The following is a 20737-nucleotide window of genomic DNA, read 5'->3' on the forward strand; positions in this document are numbered from 1 at the left end:
TGAGTGTTTGAGAGACTTTCATGAAGAATGAATCTTTGATATATTCTGCTATTAGTTTCACACAGAACTTTGGACTAAGTTCAATGATCATGACAGTGTATGAGGCAAGAAAAGTGTGTGCTGATGTGTCAAGATTTGATTCCAGCTGGAATAGTGCATCTGGTATTATGTGAGTTTTTTCTGACTTGTGGTAGATAAGTAGTCAATATTGCTGTATATATGCTGTGGCTTGAACTAGATGTAAATTTAGTTTGTCAGTGGCTGTGGTGTTCATTGAGATTTGCTTAGCTATGGCTGGAATGGCAGCATGATTCATGTATACTACTGTTGGATTGTGGTTATTTAGAACTAAATGGCAAGTTTTTTGGAGAGTTCAGACTAGACAAGAAACTTCAAGTTCTGTTGGTCAGTAGTTTCATTCAGTGCTGTTGAGTAGTTTACTTAGAAATATGATTGATTCAACTAATGTTGAAGATGGTGGTGTGGTAAATTGCTTGTTAATTATGTCAGTTCATGTACTTTTGACATGAAAAATCATGACTCCAAAGTCTTGTTTCTTTGAAGCATCAATGTCCATAAATAAGTCACAATTTGGATCATGATGTGCTAGGAAATTTTCAACAGTGAAGTGCTTTTGAATTTTTGCAAAAGAATTCAGTTCTTGCTGTAATGGATTGTTCATATAAGTTCTGTTAGCATAGTTTAGCTGTTTCTTGTCTTTAGATGGTGTGTTTGTATTGAGTTCTGTTTTTCTGATTTGGAGTGGTTTGCTGAGTTGTGCATAGTAAGAAATGTATTGATGTAGCCATTCTGTTAAATCAAGATACATTTCCAGTTGGTGTAAAGTTTTTGGAAATTTTAATTGAGTGATTGCTTCAAGTTTTTCTTTTGCTGTGGACATGCCTAGACAGATAATCTGTTGTTCTAGAAGATTGATCAATGGGAATTCAATGAAGACTTTCTTTGAATTCAGAGAAATGTTCAGAGAGTTAAGATGATCAAGAATGATGTGAAGATGCTGAATATGCTCTTCTAGTGTTTTGGAGAAAATGACTATGTCATCTATATATATACAGACAAATTTTTTCCAGTGTTGGAATTCATAATCCATTTGATGTTGGACATAAGAGACACTATTAATGTATTTCATGACTGCAACATTAAAAACTTCTTGTTCTCTGTGTGTTACCACTGTTAGTTTATCTTGGTCATCAGAGTGTACTCATCATTGATAAAAAAAGAATGTGACATCTAAAACTGTAATGTAGAAACAGCCAACTATGACTGCTATTATATTCTCTTGTTGATGTAGTGAATAGATATCTGAAACTGAATGGGCATTCAATGAGCATATGTCAATCACTGAATGGCCTTTAACTATTTACTGCTCATTTTTCATGACCCATTGATATGCTATAAAGACTGGGTAAGTGTACTTTACATGGTGTAGACTGTGCATCATATGATCTTTGTGATGAAGTTCATTAAATGTCTTATCAATTATGACTTCTTCTTGTTTGAAAAGGGGATACTTTCTTGCAGATTCTTGTGATTTAGCAGTGTCTTTAATTGAGATTCTCATTCATCAGTGTTGTGGAATGTTCACAAATGTTCCTTTGTCTTCCCATACATTGTGGTGAGTCATGACTGTGTCAGTCAGCTTTTGGGTGTCTGATGATTTGCCAAATATGATGACTCCATTTGGTAGCTTGGTTTTCTCTAGTACTGATGTGATTAATTTTATTGTTGGTGATTGTTGTGCTGGTATGTGAGCTAAAGTTTCTGGCATTGAGATGTCAACATGATATGCAAAGTCTTCATGGGCTTCCTCTAGGTATTCTATGTGGGCATGATGTTTAATAGTGTAGAAGATATTGGTATTGTTTTCTAAAATAGTAAATGGGAGGTTAGTCTGCATTACTTAATTATAGCATGTTAAAGTAGAGCATTGAGGATGAAAAATATAGTCTCTATCTGTTGATAGTGATTGTTGATTCTGAGTTCTAATTGATAGTTTGATTTGAGAATGTGGTGGAATGTTCATGGTCAAGATAATGTACAATGTTCATTTAGATTGATGATTAGATTTTGAAATGACAGTCAGTCATGTGTGAGTGTTATCTGCTCTTGCAAATATTGCATGCTGTTGAAGAAAATCAAGAATAATGTCTTCTGGTGCCAGATTGTCAACTTCAATGAGTATGTTAACTGGCAGGGTGTTGACAACTTGGGCTATTATCATGATGTGAATGATGATTTTATCATCTTTTGAGTTGAAATCTGAAAAGTGTAGTGAGAAGCATGCTGAGGCATGAGATATCAATCTCTCACCAATTTCACTAACAGACAACAGTGTTAAATCTTGAATAATTATTGTTGGATCCTGTTTCAGGAGAAATTTACAGTTAACTAACATAGAGTTGCATTCTGAGTCAAGGCAACAGACTGCTAGTTTGGAAGAGTTCTTAATGTAATCTTGCACTGTTGCATGTTTTCAGTGACAGAAGTTCTGTTGTGTGTCCAGAATGAGATCAATGTGATGTGACACCACTATATCATGTTCAGAACTGATGTGATAGACTGATGGCTCACATGTATTTAGATGTTCAAAGAGCTGATTTCATAAAGAAAAGACTTCTTCACAATGATAGCAGATAGTGTGAGAATCAGCATTCATCTGATTCATTTCAGATTCTGAAGATGTGTTGTCTTCAGAAGTAATTGAATTTTCTTCTGATTCATATGAATAATCTTCATCAACATTTATTGGGTCTGAATCTGTTATATATACTTGTTGCAGTCCTACTGTATTATGGGATGGAGATGATGAACTTTGTTCAGTTGGCTTGGACTGGAATTTTTGGAGTCAGTCATTTGGTCTTGTTCTTCATTGTTGATTATTTTGCATGCAGCTGAACTGTCCATAGAATTGACTAGTTGCATATGGGCATCTTATATTTGGTGCCTGGAATGTGATGGCTTTATAGAGAGGTCAGTAGATAGATGTCATGTTATATTAATTAAATCAATTGACTTCTTTGTGAGTCAGCAGTTCATGAAAGATGTTCATTGTTGTGTCTTTTAGTGATTCATCTATTGTGACTTAAAGAGAAGTTTCAAGATGACATCATGCATGCAGTATGACTGCAAATTCTGAAGTGACTAGTTCACATTGATGAGCTACTGTCATGATATCAGTGAGATAGAATGCTGTTGACTTGCTGTTGCAGACATCTGCAACTGTATAGTGAATGCTATTGAATTTAGATTGTGCTTGTGCTGATGATATTTGGAAACATTTTTCAAGAGCAAAGCATCAATTCTGAATGTCAACTGAATCATAAATAAGAGCTTTATGTGCTAGATCATTTAATTCAACTGTTCATCAGATCATGACATTTTCATGAAGACATGAGTACAATTCAGCATCTATCTGCAGTGGGTCTTTAATGACAGCTGCAATCTTGATTCTGACAGTAAAAAGATATATGTCTTTAATTCAGATCTTTTCTTCTTGATCTGCAATGTCTCAGCCTCAATGGTGTGGCATATCTGAGTAGAAATAGTCAATATCAGTGATTTTCCAGCTTTGCTGAGGTGTGTGATTGTTTGTAGTAGAATGTTAGACTGATAAGACTGCTGTTGAAAGAGAAGTAGTTGATTCTCTGTGTAAGACTGCTAATTCTGAATGTATAATTGTATGCATATTTGCTGTAACTGCATCTATGATCTGTTGCATATCCATGTCATTTGTATGAGATGCACATTTTCTCAGAACTTTAATTGATGATCCAGAAGAGTTGTCAGCATTTAAATCTTTAGAGAACATGATTGTAATAGATTGTTGAATTGCAATGGATTGTTGATTTACTGTAGTTGTCTGATCTGAAGATGAATCTTCATATGTTGTCAGAGTGAGTAGTTTCTGCTGCATTTGATTGAAAGTTGTTGATGGAGCATTGTTTGAATTATCACTTTTGGATGAAAGATTCATAATCAAGCTATCTGAGAGATTGCTTGAGAATCTGTCTGATGCAGCTTGCTTGCTTAATAGTAATGTTCTATAGAAAGTTAGCTTTGTAACTATCATTGTGTTCTAAATAAATTTGTGAATTGTCATTCTGATTATTAATGAATTCAGATTTCAGTCTGCTGAGTAAAATATGTCAGAGAACTCTGATTCTGATTAAGTCAGTCATGAACTGTTCAGCAGAAGCACTTTAGAATTCTCTTTTAATATATAAGATTGATAAATGTTAGAGATTTGACTTTCTGATAATGATATTCTATTATTTTTGGTGATGAATTCTGCTAGATGTTGAGTGCCAAGTGAAATTACTTGAGAGCTAGGGTTACTTCAGCTATAGTTAAGTATGTATTTAGCTATTTGCAATACAGACTTTGGGAGAGACTCAATGATTGATCTGGTTTCATTTGCCAGTTCCATTATAGTTAGTGGTTAAATATGTTTAGAGTTCATGAGTAATTGAGCAAGAAATTTTAGAATTTTGGACTGCTCTCAGAGTCGCCAATCAAGCAAGACATGCTACCAGTTTGTTATCTGGTCTATAAGAGCTACAGAATGTCTGTGTGATTTTGGTTGAGTAGTAGATGATGTTTCTGTTATTTCTCCTCTGAGCTTCTTCAATAGACTTGGGATGCTGACTAACTAACTACTATCTTTATCTAGCTACTTCCATAAATATGTACATGTCAAGCATGGCTTTTAAGTACTAGTAAGGTTAGGGCTATGCTAACTAATAAGATACTAGCTCTTAGGGCAGGTCTAGCCTACAGTGAGCATGACAAAAATGACAGCTTCTGATATCTGTTTTTTTAAAGTTATTCTCTCTAAGATGTCAATATTTAATAACTCATTTAAAATATTAATTAAGTGTTTAATTTATGCTAATAATACTTCTTAATTATTCATTGAAGAAGTTTCAGTTATAGTTTTTAAAACTATAGTCTAATTTATCTATTTGTCTTAAGAGACAATGATAGAGATTTTGATCTATAAATTATTATTAGAATTTACATTTTATTATCTTTTTTTAATTTCACTTCTGATTTCAGTTATAGTATCTGAGTGTATCTAACAGTGTGAAATTGTGTTTATTGTTGCATAAAATGTATTGATATCAAAGAGATAGAATAGAAAGAAATTTTCTAATAAAATAGTTTAATAAATTATTTTATGTTTAAGTAATAAGAACTGTAGAATAACAGTCTATAAGATAAATGCTAAAGAACAATATATTAAGTCTACAGTGTAAGAAAGATAACTAAGTTACACTTATAGTATCAAAATAGTATTACTGTATGTGCAGTAAGAGAAGAACTCATTACTGATCTTCTGTGAGAGAAGGCCAGTGTGGCTTTAAGTACTAGTGAGATTAGGGCTACACTAACTATTAAGGTACTAGCCTCTAGGGCAGGCTTAGCCTACAGTGGGCATGACACCTAACCTTAGTCCCTGCGGTCAGCCTAATTAATTTAATTTACTGTCGTCGTCGTCGTTAGTACTGTCTAAGGGCGCAAGTCCCTTTAAAGGATATTTGTTAATCAAATCAATCTTGTCTGAAGAAAATACCGCCATGCTGGAATTACAAAATCTTTAAGATTTTGGCGAGGTGAGGGCGAGGTAACGCAGTGATCAGCTTAAGTTCTGGCAAAATTGGGTTGGTTCAAAACACCAAATTCGCGCTAAAGAACTTTAACAGCATGTGTCTACTAATCTCTGTGCCTAGCTGGTTGGCTGGCACAAAGGCGCTGCCCGACCCAGATGTAATGGTTCAAGATGAGGCGGCAGATTCGTGTCAGGCGACTTAGCCATTCTCAACTAGTTAACTAGTTAGTTAGTTAACTCAAACAAGCTTAGGATGTCACATTTCTACAGGTATAAATAAGTAACTAGTTCCTCTACTCCCATGACTATTGCATTCATGTAGTTCAACTTGTACCTGGTGAGAAAAGCCAGTTGACTCCTATTCCCCGCATTCACCCGATTTACCCTACAATGACGACTTTCGTTCGTTACAGTCTTGATAGTGCAATCGACCGGTTTTTCGACTCGAACACTACCGTTACGAGACAGCAATGCGATGAATTTGCTACCTCTCACGCAGGCGGTGTTCCAACTGCTTTAGACATGCAAGGCGTGTGCAGCTATACTGTGACCGCAGGCCCCAACAACTCCAAACTTTTTCAGTTTCGAGATGAGAACTCTATCATTGATATGGGCAACATTACTCTTGCCCAAGAAGTCCATCCCGAGTTTGTCTCCAGCTGTGTGTATCTTGGTACCTTGGGCGAGTCGCGTCCAGTATATATCTACGAAATGGAGTACCTTTCCGGAACTCCTCATATAATGGCGCGAATTCCTCAGGACGACATATCCAGACACGGTAACACCATCAAGGACTTTGCAAGGTACCTTTAATAAAGCTTTTGCGTAAATTTCTCCTACTGACAATTTTGTGTAGATTCTTTGCGCAGTCATGGAACAACAATCTACAACTATGCTCCGATGCAACTGCTTCCTTACTTACAGAATTTCAATCAAATTTTAATCTTCTTGCTGAGAAACTGCCTTCTCGCTTCAAACCCAACCTAAAACAGGTCCAAAAGGAACTCCCGTCTCTCTTCTCGCCAGCCTTCCGCTTTGCTCTTAGTCACGGCGACCTTAACCCGATGAATATCCTAGTAAATCCTCAAACCGGAAATGTCACAGGAGTTGTTGACTGGGCTGAAGCAAAGATCCTGCCATTTGGTTTCGCGCTATATGGACTTGAGAATTTTTTCGGTTGGATGAATTCCGAAGGGTGGCACTACTATGATCACCACTGCGAACTGGAGAATCTCTTTTGGGGAACCTTTCGAGAAGAGGCTCGTAATTTCTCTGACACTGATTTGGTTTTGGTCCGCGCCGCGAGAATGGTTGGATTTTTCTACCATTATGGATTTACCTTTGACGCAAAAGGCGTGGTGCAAGGTGTACGAAAGGAACAGCAAGGAGGTTCGTTCGCATACCTGGATGCTTTCTGTGCTTCTGGTAATGGGACTCCCCTTGCGTAGACCGCTTATTATAACTTACAAGAACGCGGTAAAATGTCATATCCAGATCCATTGTGTTTCTATCTTAAGAAAGTATAATAGCCATAATCTTAATTAATCTCAACCCAATCTCTAGGGAGAAAATCAACTCAAAAGACAATCTCTTCGCCTCGGAGAATGGCCATAAGCTGGTTCTCCGTTTTGATATCACCATCAAAAAAGACCTGGTGGGTCTCTCTGATAGTTGGTGCATGCTTCTCACTGTCCTTGAACTGCTCTTTAAGAATAAACCCCGTGATACAGAAAGCTTCCCCACGGCTCTTCACATCCCTTTCATCCAGCATGACTGTGCCTTTATTCGCGAGGATGAACTCACTCATCGTTGCTGGTGCATCATTACCAAGAACTTGGAGCCCTAGGAGATCAACCAGATGATGGGTTTGAAGGTATTTAATCAGTTCCTGGAAGAACATAGGATCGACATCATCTAGGCAAAGGGTCGGTCCTTGGCGATACTCGTAGGCTTGCATCTCGCCACTGACTGTCAGTTTGAAGATATGACCATGGATCTCTGCCGGGTTGATGTCTCTGATGGGGGTGGGCTGGGTCCAGCATCCCCGAACAGATGTAAGGGGCGTCCCCAGCATGATTTTGCCTTCCTCAATCTGGAAGTGTCCATGGATCAGATGGAGTCCAAATATGTTCTGAACCTTGAAGCGTGCAAAGATTCTCGCAAGCTCCTGAAGGTGGATCTTTGGCACCTCGGGCTGGTCTCCATCGTCTGGTAGAAGATTGTAACTTTTTCAGCAAAATTAGCGTAAGACCAGTAACGTCACAAGTCAAGATTAACCTACGTCTGAGAGGATCGCAAAAGGTCTTTAACAGTAGGTGGGGCATGGAGGCCGGGAATAACAATGGGAAAAGTTACAGCTGCCATGATTAGGGTATTCTTTGGATAAGGCTATTTATTGTTGTTCGCAACTCATCAGTTGATGGATAGACGATGAGTTGCTTCAGCTGAAGTGGTGGGTAGTCTTTAAGTAGTTATCTGTTCAGCAGTTACCAACTGTAAAGCACTCGTATCCTCTCGCTTATCTATGTACTTGCATATGCCGGCTTCAATGCCATCTGCAGCTTCCTTGTCATCCTGCTACTCGGAAGACTGTTGGGTCATGTTCTGCAGTAGTTCATAGTAGGTGATTTCTTTGATGGGAAAAACATTCCAAAAATTGTCTCCTGCATGTGAGGGCCAAAGCTGTCAAATATCATTGGGCCATAGTTCAGGATGGATTTGAAATCTCATGCATTAGTGTGAGGCTGTGTTAAGATTTTTGCCTGTCTATTATAGTTAGTTAACTAACTAACTAACTACCTGCCTAAACTATGTAAGGTAATTTAGCCTAACTATGTAAACTAATTATACGAGTACAGCGAGCTGACTAGTGGTTATACGGGGGTAAATTAGTGTGTGTTATAACCTGCGTTACTATGTAAGTTATGCCAAGGTGCCATCTAACTTTAGCGGGGCAAGTTATCATACTAGGCCCAATATAGTCTAGTGCATTTGAAAAGTCTTGGCATTAGGTGCCCTGAGAGCTTAGTAACCAGCCTGCGCGCTGTGTAGGCTCCTGGTCTTGGCATTACGCGCGCCGGAGCTTAGTAACCAGCCTGCGCGCTGTGTAATCAGCTGTGTAATTGTGTAATTACTAAGCTCTCTAATCTCTCTCATTACTAAGCTACCAGCCTGCCTGCGCGTGTACTGTTTTGGCATAGTAATTCTACAGCCTGCCAATCACCGTACGGGGGCCCCATATAACACAAACTCTAACTCATGCCGCCAAGCTGGCTGATAACCGAGTTATACTGAATGGGTTTGTTAGGGGAGCCGCCGTGATAACCGGGTTATCAGGGCTTGGCAAGTTATAACTTCGTAACGCGGGTCGGTGATAATGATGTTGGGTACGGAGTACTCTGTACTATGTACAAGCCTCAAGCCTGGTTAGATGACTCACTCTGGACCTCATCACTTCAGACGCGTGCTGTTGACGTCCTTTAGTGGAACACAGGATGGCTGAAAAGTTTTTGACGTGACACGGTTAACAGCTCGGAAAAATTGCAGTCCGACAGGAAGAGGGATTCCAGTGGTTAGTTAACTAAGTATTAATTTCCAACACAAATATAGAACACCACAATCCCTACAGAGTATACAATGACAATGCTTAAGAAACAATGGAAAGTTAACATCTTCTTCTATGCTGATTTCAACTTGGCTGAACTTCTTGAACTGGCCCAAAGTTTGCGCAATGTGAAATGTTTCTGCGATTCCACACAAAAGCTGTTCAGTGGAAGTTTCAATTGGGCGATAATCCTGACATTTGCTGATGGAGTTGAATGGCTATTTCGAGCTCCCAGGACACATTCTGGGTTGGATAAGGAAACAGTAAGAGCTGCGCTCACTAGCGAAGCATCTACTTTAAAATATATTCGCCTGAATAGTTCGATACCGGTTCCGGAGGTTCATCATTACTGGTACGTTGTGCTGCATTCCAAATACTGGTCAAACTAGCTGATAATTATGCAGCGCCTTTGAAGACAACAGCATTGGTATTCCTTTTATACTCATGAGACGGGCGCAGGGCATCCCTCTTTCTAACTATGACTGGCACCCTCAGCAATGTGAGCCAATTTCATCTAAGGCCCGCCGATGTTCGTTGAAAGAAAATGAAAAGCAGAAGATTATGAAGCAGCTTGGGATTATAATGTCACAGCTCTCACGGCCGCGTTTTGATAAAATTGGTTCGCTTTTTGAAGAAAATGGGCGTTTCAAAGTGGGGCCATGCCTTGCACCAGGTTTACTCTTGCTCGACCGCCATATCCTACAAGGAATCTTTCGTGGTCCTTTTGAGAACGAGGGCGAATATTACAGGGCACTACTCTCGGCTTACTTTATGCATTTACGGGAATTGACGTTGGAACACCACGCCTTCTTTGCACCCGTTCCAGTTCCGATGGAGTATGATTGTTACTCCAGTTACCTAGCAGCAACTGATCGGTGGAACGATTTTGTCGGGCTTGGCTCTAAGATTGAAACCAGTCCAAACAGATTAGACTATTTTGTGGCTGGGTTGTTTCTTGAAAGCATTATACCAACTCTCGGTGGTGATCTGGAAGAAAGCGGCAGTGATCAACCTGATGGCTTTGCGCTATATCACGCTGACCTCAGCCTGAGCAACATATTCATTGATGAGCAGCACAATATAACATGTATTATTGACTGGGCATTCTCATTCTCCGCGCCATCAACAATACTTCTCTGTACTCCAAGCCTACCTCACCCAAGAGATGAGTGGGAGCCTGCAATGACGTCCGCATTCAGGTCCAGCTTCACAGGTGACGGCACTATGTTATACTCTACAATTTGGAAAAGAGCTAGGATGGTTTGGCTCTTTATGCGTCTGGTTAATCTTGATGGCTTGCGGGACTATCATTATTTTGCAGAGCTGTATACATTGTGTTCCAGCAAGCCTGCCGAGGAGCTATTCACAGGATTCTGGCAGCTATATACAAAATGTGATGTTATCAACATGAGACAAGTTCTTTCCAGCAATGATCCGTCACCAACTGAAATCAAACGGGGAGAAAAGGAATACTTTACTAATGTGGGTATTGAGCGGCAGGCTGTAGCTACAAAGCTTAATATATGCTCAGTATTGAACGGATCTTTTGTTGCTGATAGTCGGCTCTGGCATTGGATCGAGAAAGCAGTAAATTTGAAAGAGACATTGTAGATAGTGTCAAAATTTACAAGTTTCTAGCTATCCATTGAGAATAGAATCCATAAACTGTCATCCTATAGACTATAGTACTTTACTACAGTGCCATGTCAAAAGTGTTGGCACCCTTTTTTTCAAGTAACACTTTTCAAACTTCAATTACTCCACAAGATTGTATGCTAGTATACTGAATAATATAATTAATATGAAGATAAATGCTTGAACTATTCATTGTGTCTTTAATAATTTAATTCTGACTTATTTTCATTATGAATAGAGAAGTCTATATGATGATAGCTTTCTGTTATATTTAATGAGATTTACAGAGACAATAATTTATAATTATTTAATAAAATCATTCTTTAAGTATTCTTTTATCAATTCTCTACATATTAATATGTATTAATTGATATGTTACAATACAATTTTGTTGAGTAACTTGATTGTGAAAAGGGTGGGTTTTGGTGTAATAGTAGGAGGGGTGCCAACACTTTTGACCTAGTACTGTATAACTTTGAATAGGATTTTATTAATTATCATCAGAAGAATAGGATGCAATGACTGCTGACAACTCAAGACATCTATAATTATTTTAAGCATAGTTCAATAAAAGAGATATCTGCAGTTGCATTAATGAGATGCAGATTTGAATTATGTATAAATGTCAATAAATCATCAAAACATGCAGTCTCAGAAGCTACAGAGAGAGCAGAGTTGTTATAAAACTCAGAATTGATGAGCAGAGACTCAGAGACAGATAATGAATGCACAGAGTGTAACAGTCTCATATTCAAGAGAGATCTAGACTAGACTGACCATAGAGATTTCTTTGGAAATTCAATGGAATGACAACAGAAATGAATCTCATTTCTTTTACTTTCTATCTCTTCTCTGTGGGACAAGCCCATTACTCTATCTCATTACATGTATCTAGTCAGTGTCCCATTTCCAACCCTATGAAAATTTTCTACTCCCAGTCCCATCTCTGAACATTATGACATTGTCCCATTCTCTGTTGGAACATAATTTACAAGTGGGACATTTAGGGATGGGAAATCCTGTCCCTGTGCCCAGACTATTAGTAAGCTCATAGAATCATTAAACATGCACTGGGTCATTATCAAGAACCATTATCTCTGGAATAATGCACAAGAAAATTTTGAATTATCACTCTGAAGAGTCTCTCAAAGAGCACAGAACTATTTACATTAATTTTTTTTTTTTTTTGTTTTTTTTTTTTACAAAAAACCCCCCACCATCTATGACCTGCCAAAATATTGGCAGTTCAGGCAGTCCAGAAGACTGTGCATCAGAGTCAAGTCAGCTTGAGATAAAGTAACTCATTCACAATGAACAGTCATCATATTTTCATCTAATCTTCATTAAATATTTCATCTGCATTTCATGAAATTTACTTACACTTCAAAAATGTCATAATTGTGTTCTCAACAGACATTTGTAGTGTTATCAAGACACTTCACTGCCATCACAGTCAAGAATTCAGCTCAAAGATGATTTCACAGATTAAATGCTGAAAGAGAATGAAGAGCATCACAAAGTCAACATGCTGAAAATATTAGCAGATTTTATGCTCAGCATCTATTGCATCATTAGCATCAGAGTCATTATCTTGGATCATTATCACTTACTGCTGGCAGAGATGAAGAACATGAGAGCAGAGCAGAAGTAAGTGACAAGATATTCAGTCATTATGCAGCTCAGCATTACATTAATTCAGAGCTTATTATGTTGATTTCAATAAATGCAAGTCTGATTCAGCTCATCTTGACAGTCTGTCAGCAACTCTTATCACATTGATGCACAGAGATAGTTCTTATTCTTCTCAATTTCCCTTTCAATTGTTAGTGAAAAAAGAATTGAGTCTGTTATCTTGAATCATTACTCACAGAAGAACTGAGTCAGTAGTGCAGAGACAGAGATGAAAAATCTCTTTCTCTTTCTTTTTATTATCATCATCATCATCATCATCATCATCATTATCATCATTGTTGTTGTTGTTATTGTTGTCACTGTTGCTGATGATCATATTCTCACTCATCATTATTATCATTTTCTCTTCATCATCATCATCATCATCATTATTCTCATTCTTCTTTTTCCCACCACCAGCAACAACACTGATGGCATTGATGATGGTCAAATTATCAGTCTTCAATCCCACCAACTCAGTTAGTTTTATCTGGCTGGGCCCTGATGAGCCATCATCTTTACCACCAACATTATCAACTGATGGTGGGGAGCCAGCTTGGAATTCATCACAGAGAGAAGAGTTGATAAGTGCAGAGAAAGTCATTGTTTCTATACTCACACATTAGCATCTCTTCTTCATTCAATTCATCATGTACACAATAATACTCACCACAAGAATGATGTGAATAGTTGAAGAAAGAGAAAGAGAAAGAGTTAGCATTATGTGAATATAATTATTAATAAGCAATATATGTTGTGTAGCAACTCATCTCAATGACAACTGTGTAATCTGACAACAGATTGTCAATAACACTGTCAACACAATAAACTGTAGATGTAAATAATAATTCTCTGACACTCTTCTCTTCTCTTTCACATCTCTCTTGCTCACATCACTGTCTGCTTGCTCACTCACTCACTCACACACTGCAACTCTCAAGCCCATAATCTCAATTCATTACTTCACAATGGTTAATGAGAGAGTCAAGACACTTTCAGTGCATTTAAAAACTGTTGTTGTCTGCAAAAGACATTGCACTCTGAAGAGAATCAATGATCTCAAAAATAAAGCTGATCAGACAGATCAGAAGACTCAATACAATGCAATACATTATATGAAGAAGACTGCAAAGTGGTAATGAATCTCAGTAATGAGTCTAATATCTTTGTGACAAATAGCTAATGGTCAGTAGGGTGGAAGCAAACTCTGAGCAGCAACAGAAGATGGAGATGAAGATGATGAAGACTATGATGCAAAAACAGTTTGATGAGAATAAGTTCTGTGAATATCTTGAACATCAAGAGCTCAAAATAGTGGAGAAGAAGAAGAAGCATCAGATGAAGAAGCTGAAGACAGTGATAAGCTCTTTAGCAAAGAAGATGAAGAAGAGAGTAGATATAGACTGACTGCAGAGACAGAAATTTCCCAACTGAAATCCCATCCCTAATGCACTAATGGGAAATTGGGATGGGACTGGGACTTGATAGTTCAAACTGAGATGGGACTGGGACTTGAGTTTCAAGTACTGCAATGGAAATGGGACTTAATTTAAAGAGATTGAGATTATTTAATTAGGGATAGAGTTCCTCAATTTTCCTAAACCTAAAATAAAACCTTATTTTATACTATTTTTAGTACCAAAATCATATAAAAATGTATATATGCATTTTGACTTGATGTGCCAATTTTTCTATTTTGTCATATTTTGGTGTAAAAATACACTTTCAAAATAAAGTTTGAAAAAAAATTAAAGTTGTTTTAGGGATAGGGAAATTCAGGGATGGGACATAACATAGAAAATTTGAAACTGAGAAGGGAATGGGACTTGTTTTCATATTTTGTGATGGAATTGGGACCAATTTTCAAATTTTGGGAAGAGATTGGGATCAACTCAATTGGGATTAACATTCAGTCTTGTCCCATTGGGATCCCAAAGGGACTTCAACAGTCAGCCTAAGTAGATAACAGTTCAAGATAACAATTCAGCACATTTTCTGACAGAATTACAGAAGAAGACCAATGACAATGATGTCACTGATTGTTTTGCTACTCACTTCAGTGAAATGATGCAGCAATTAGAGAGAGACTGGGCTCAGCATGAGTATGAACAGCTGACTGCAGCAGAGATGAAGAGAAAGTCTGTCAGAGAGCAGATGCAGAAGTTTTTTATGCAGATCAATTTTGAAGAATTGACACTGTCTGCCTCTTCTGAAGAAACTAGAGAGAAGAATTTTGAGATTGTTGTCTTCTCAGATGAGAAGAAGAAGAAAGATGAGAATGAGAATGATAACTAAGTGATGAAGAATTGATTTTTCTGTTAATTAGTTAGAGACACTAGCTATCTTTGAGTAGTTAATCTGTGCTCATGAAGCAATGAAGTCATGTCAAACAGTGCACATCTCTTCATTGAAGTCTGAAAAGCCCACATTAGAATGTATATCCCACCAAAATATTCATCATAGTTCATTTGATAAGAGCCATGGAGCACAGTGGTGCAAAAATTAATGTAATTGAAGCATGATTGTTGATGGTGATTGAAAATGATGCAATGTGTAAGTAAGATCTAGATGTTATCAATGATATTTTGTTAATTTACATCTAGAAATATGACTTGACAATTCTCTGAACACATTTCAACCATCAACAAAGATCTAGAAACAAAATAAATGCATAGTAGTGTGCAGACAGTCATATACAATCATTCTATTCATTTAGAATTTTTATATTTAATTATTTGTGGTGGCATTCTGACAAGATGTGATGGACTGAATCTGGCATAGTTTATTTACATTTGAAATTTTCACATGATCACTTCTGTTCCCACCAACAACAACCATCTTAATTACAAAAATTCATCAGAGATCATTATCAAAGCATGTTATCTTTCTTGTTCATTGAATTTATTATTTACTCATCATGTCTAGTCATTCTCTCTCTGAATTTCTTGTTGTCCCATTCACTGACAATCAATCTCTTGTTGATGAGAAATTCTCAGTGTCACTAGAAGACATACTCAGTGAACTGAGACAGAAGCATCTTCATGAAAAGAATTATATTTTCTATGAAGCTTCAAAGCATTCTACTTTCATACAATGATGAAATTTCACACTGGACTATGAGAACAGCTTCTGGGAGAAGTAAAATCATTCACACTGAAACAGCAGTCAATAAAGAGCAGTCTACTGAGAGAGCTATCATCAGACAGCAGAAATATCTAACAGAGTATCTGCTGTTATTTGTCAATTCTGTAAAACAATACTTGCACACTCAAGCTTCACCACACAAGGCACAAGTGATATGCAGTGACACTATTCAAGTCAGATCTGTGATCAATTCAGAAATAGAAAAAGAGATTGTGAGCAATCAATAGTTGTTATGATGATATGTCATGCTCTTGATTAAAATTGATAACAGTCAGAGATAACACTTTCTTGATAATTTAGAAAAATGCTCTCATTAAGAAACAGAAGTTGTCACACATATCATACAGTAAGAAAACTCTTCATGAATCTGTTCTTCAAACTGTTATATCACTTAATCTCTCTTTTCACACTGTTGACAACTTCGATTTTCATGAACTGATTGAACTTATTCATGAAGAAGTTGTTAATGACATGTCTCATTGCACAAAACTTCAAGATCTTTTGACTGATAAGTACAACAAGACTATTAATACTACATTTCAAACTCTGGATTCTACTGTAAAGATGTTCTTTGCTGTTGATGCATGATCTAGCCCACACATGCTGTTCTTTCTTGAAATTGTTGCATTTTATATAACTGACAAGTAGACCTTTGAAGAAAGATTAGTTGGCTTTGAGCTAATTAAAGATTCACATGACAGAGTTAACATGAGTGAGTATTTCTACTCAGTTCTAAGTACTCATGTCATCACAGAGCAGTTTCTATGTATAACAGTCAATAATGCCAGCAATAACAATACTTTACAGCAATCACTAAAAACAAAGCTCAGTTAACTGAATGACAATGACTGAAATAGTGTGTTAGACTCTATTTCTTGTCTTGCTCATATTCTACAACTGATGATGAAGACATTAATAAATAGCTTGAATATTGAAAGTGACAATGAGAACACAGCTTCACAATTTAATGATGATCATATACTCAGCAATATTGACATGAAAACATTGAAAGATACTCTTCAAAAGATAATGCTTCTTAATAACATTTCAACATTCATTCACCACTAACACTTAATATGAACTTCATTCAGATCCATCTACTTACAAATGCTGTCTGAGCATTCTCTGAATGTTGAGAGTTATTTCTTGAACTACAAAAAAAAGAATGTGTGTTGAATATGATTAGTGATGTGAAGACAAGATGAAATTCAACATATTAGATGGCTGTGTGTACTCTTTTTCTCCACCCATATCTGTTGCAATGGATTGAAAAAACAAATAACTGCAAGATACAAAGTCTGGCTCTGAATGACTTAAAGTGACAACAGATTAAGTATGTTATATGTTTACTGTGATCATTTATGATGCTCATCAAGACATTGTCAATCACAAAAGGCTCAACTATTCACAGAACATTTCATATATACAATGGAATATTTGATCACTTAGATAACAGAGAAAAGAGACATCAAGAGAGTCACAATAAAAAGACACTCTTACTAAAGCTTATAAGACAGCATCTGAGAAGCTTACTATATATTATTTAAAGACAGCAGATGAATATGAAAAAATCTACTCTGTTGCAGCAGTTCTGAATTCTTTCAAGTAAATGAATGCACTGAATTCAAGACACTGAAAGTGAGAAGAATGACAGAAGTATTGAGATCTCATTCTGACATTCTATGATAAGTATTATAAGCAACATGAGATGTCAGTGTCAAGTTCATTAGATGCAACAGAACAAATTAAGATACTGATTTCACAAAACACTGCACAATAATAATGCTGACAACAGAGCAATCTAGAATGTGAACAGTGTCTTCTTTAATAACTTCAGTCATAATAATGCTGATTCTAGTACTATCAGTGAATTTGAAAAATATCTTAATAATGTAGTGACTGCATCACTTAAAGATGATGAAATTCTAGACATATGAAGAGAAATTGACCAACAATATTCAACAGTTGCTAGAATGACATAAGACATATTAACTGTTTCTTCTTCTGAAGTGAGTGTTGAGCAGAAGTTCAATTCAGATTGAGACATCTGTTCATATTAATATAATCATCTTGCAGAATCAACAGTAAAGTAAATAATGATTGTCAAGCATGCAGAAAATGAATCTTTGAATGATGAGCAGATGTCAGCATTACAGTCAGATATGAATTGTTTTGTTGACATTGAGAAACAAGAATTTAATAACTATCAACTTTTAGCATCAGAGAATGAGTTGACAATTATATGTTACTTTAAATCAACTGATCAGAGTGCATCAAATATTCAAGCAACAGACATTAATCACAGATTACAGAAGAAGAGAGAGATACAGAGAAGATTACAGTGAGATTAGCAGAACTGATCTTTATGTGTGAAAATATACTTAAAGCATTATCTCAGATCATTACTTGTAATTATGTAATCTAGTTTCCAGAGACTGAAGATTTCAGACTCATTATGACTAGTCTCTATTCCATCTCAGTCTCAGCATGTAGTAGCTAGTTCCACTTTGTAGAGTTCTCTGAGGCTGCTTAGTAAGTTTCATTTCAAAATTTCTAGTCTCAATCTCAATTCAATTTTTCAATCTTCATCTCATTCTCAGCCCTGTTCCTGAAGGTCAAGCCCCATTCCCATCCCATTTAAAAAAAAAAACAGTTGGGACAGAATCCCAGTCAGGAAATCCCTGTCCCTGCAGTCAGCCTAGTCTATCAGACTAATGAAGATTTACTAGAGATTTTTCATATGTTTTTCCCATAGCCTTGATTATAGCATGTTTGTCTATAAGTATCTGTGTCTCATTTGTTAGGAACAGACCAGACACAATATTATAGATGTTCAGTCACATGATCATCACGTGCTCCTGTGTCGTCCAATATAACTACCTACCTACTAGCTCACTGATTCGCACATAAGGTATGAAATTAACTAACTAGTTAACTACCCGCGTGGTCCCCGCGCGCCTCGACGTGACGGGCATTAATATTGACTTTGGCCGTGAAGCGGCCTAACTAGCCGAAGTCTCGAGTACGACCGTCGCTCTGTGCGCCTCCAACGCCGACGAAAAGCAAACAACCAACCCACAGCAGGATCAGGAAGAAAAGAAAAGAAAATGCTCGCCCGTCTCCCCAAGGTCCCTCTGCGCAGGCCGTCCGGCCTCGCGCGCACCCTTCTGCTCGCCAACGCCGGATCTGAACCCTGGCTCTGCGCGGCACGATGCGATCAGCGTGCGAGCCCTCAGGCGACCATGGACTGACTGACTACTACTGGGACTACGGAGTATGGAGTAACTATGTACTCCGTATGCCTCCCTGCATGAACGGGGCGCCTGTCTGGCTCCGGTTTCAGCCGGGGAGCAGCTCGCGGGTTCCCTCGATGCTACTCCTCCTTCTCCTCCGCCTCCCTCCCCGCCCAGGCCTGGCTTTGCCTTCGTCGCTGCCTTGGAGAAACGGCTTGTCCTGCCCATCGTCGTCCCCTACTGGCCATGTTGCTTGTTGTCGTCGCGGGGGTGTGCGTGTTGGCGCTCGTCTGCACACGCTTGCTTGCCCGCGTTTCGGCTCTGGCGGCCATTCCCAATGCTCACTTCTCCGTTCCTTTTTCGCCAGCATGGATCCGGTGGAAACGCCAGCAAGGCTGCCAGAACCGAACCATCCTCGCCCTCCATCAAAGACTGGGCCCGATCGTCCGTCTGGGGCCGCGGGAGGTCAGCGTCAACTCGGCCGGCGGACTGCGCACTGTCTACGTGAGCGGCGCGTTTGAGAAGACGAGCTGGTACCGCGAGCTCTTCCAAAACTACAATGTGTCCAACCTTGTGAGCACAGAGGCCCATGGGCCGCACTCGGTTCAGAAACGGATGATCACCGGCATCTACTCCAAATCCTATCTCCAGAACTCCCGCGATCTGGCTGAGATATCCCGCGCCACTATCTTTGGCAGGCTGCTCCCCTTGCTCGACAGCTTGGCAACATCCCAGACCGCCGTCAATGTACTCAGCCTGGGCAAGGCCATTGGAATGGACTTTACCACCGCGTATCTGTTTGGCTCAGCAAACGGCACCGACTTTGTATCCGACAAACCTTGCCGGAATGCGTGGCTGGCGATGTACGAAAAATTCAAATACCAACAGCCCGAAGATCGAGCATTCGGCCCTGTGGAGCAATGGTGCCTTGGCCTTTGTAAAGCGGCGGAAGCTTACGGCGTCGTGCAACCTGGCATAGGCACCTTCCCCGTCGTCCACCGGCAGCTGTTCTCGTCCCTCCAGCGGCTGCATAGTCCTGCACGGCCGTCCGCGGAACCAAGCATCATCGTCGCCTCGGAGATGCTAGACCACATCGTCGCCGGCCATGAGACGACGGGAATCACCTTGACTTACCTGATGTATGAGCTATCACGCCGTCCCGAGCTCATGGTTACCCTCCGCCACGAGCTGCACGGCCTCAGTCGACCGATCCAGCTGCCCGGCGTGGCATGCGATGCGCACACCCGCGTGCTGCCGTCCGCGCAGGAGATTGATAAGCTCCCCTTGCTCGAGGCAGTAGTGCGCGAGACACTACGCCTATATCCCGCTGCCGGGGCGCCGCAGCCGCGCGTGTCCCATTCCAAATCAGCGGTGATCGAGGGTTACGTCATCCCTAGCGGTGTAACGGTCAGCTCCTGCGCGTATTCCTTGCATCGAAACCCAAGAGTTTTCCCCGAGCCAGAGGAGTGGATACCGAGCCGCTGGATGCGGACTCCAGCCGAGGTCAAAGAGATGAATCGCTGGTTTTGGGCGTTTGGGAGTGGCGGACGAATGTGCTTGGGAAGCAACCTAGCTTTGCAAGGTAACGGCCTCCGGATTTCTTGACGCCGCTCGCCACGGGAACTGACCAGGAATATTGTCGCAGAATTGAAGCTCGTCGCCGCGGCGATATACTCTAACTTTACCACGTTCATCGTGGACGCCGAGGGAATCGAGCAGGCGGATTCGTTCATCGGGGGTCCAGTGTCAAACAAACTCATTCTAGGATTCACCCATGCAAGATGAAATGGTGCACGGGGTAGTTCCAAGCAAGCAACAGAG

General features: G+C 39.1%; 4 protein-coding genes across 4 annotated transcripts; 3 read left to right on the forward strand and 1 right to left on the reverse strand.

Moving 5' to 3' along the window:
- Positions 1-6019: 6019 nt before the first annotated feature.
- LOZ57_006847 (uncharacterized protein) lies at positions 6020-7077 on the forward strand (the record flags this gene model as incomplete). Its single annotated transcript, XM_049255862.1, has 2 exons — positions 6020-6432; positions 6486-7077. The coding sequence occupies 2 exons, from the start codon at positions 6020-6022 to the stop codon at positions 7075-7077; spliced, it is 1005 nt and encodes a 334-aa protein (XP_049105155.1).
- A 128-nt stretch (positions 7078-7205) lies between these two features.
- LOZ57_006848 (uncharacterized protein) lies at positions 7206-7993 on the reverse strand (the record flags this gene model as incomplete). The annotated part of the gene is made up of 2 exons (XM_049255863.1): positions 7206-7854; positions 7911-7993. The coding sequence occupies 2 exons, from the start codon at positions 7991-7993 to the stop codon at positions 7206-7208; spliced, it is 732 nt and encodes a 243-aa protein (XP_049105156.1).
- Positions 7994-9271: 1278 nt separating this feature from the next.
- On the forward strand, positions 9272-10844 carry LOZ57_006849 (uncharacterized protein; the record flags this gene model as incomplete). Its single annotated transcript, XM_049255864.1, has 2 exons — positions 9272-9585; positions 9638-10844. The coding sequence occupies 2 exons, from the start codon at positions 9272-9274 to the stop codon at positions 10842-10844; spliced, it is 1521 nt and encodes a 506-aa protein (XP_049105157.1).
- An 8318-nt stretch (positions 10845-19162) lies between these two features.
- Positions 19163-20701, forward strand: LOZ57_006850 (uncharacterized protein; the record flags this gene model as incomplete). The annotated part of the gene is made up of 2 exons (XM_049255865.1): positions 19163-20498; positions 20562-20701. The coding sequence occupies 2 exons, from the start codon at positions 19163-19165 to the stop codon at positions 20699-20701; spliced, it is 1476 nt and encodes a 491-aa protein (XP_049105158.1).
- Between the last annotated feature and the right edge of the window lie 36 nt (positions 20702-20737).

The sequence above is a fragment of the Ophidiomyces ophidiicola genome (assembly GCF_022830035.1).
Source record: "Ophidiomyces ophidiicola strain CBS 122913 chromosome Unknown scaffold_61, whole genome shotgun sequence".
Classification (NCBI taxonomy): domain Eukaryota; kingdom Fungi; phylum Ascomycota; class Eurotiomycetes; order Onygenales; family Onygenaceae; genus Ophidiomyces; species Ophidiomyces ophidiicola.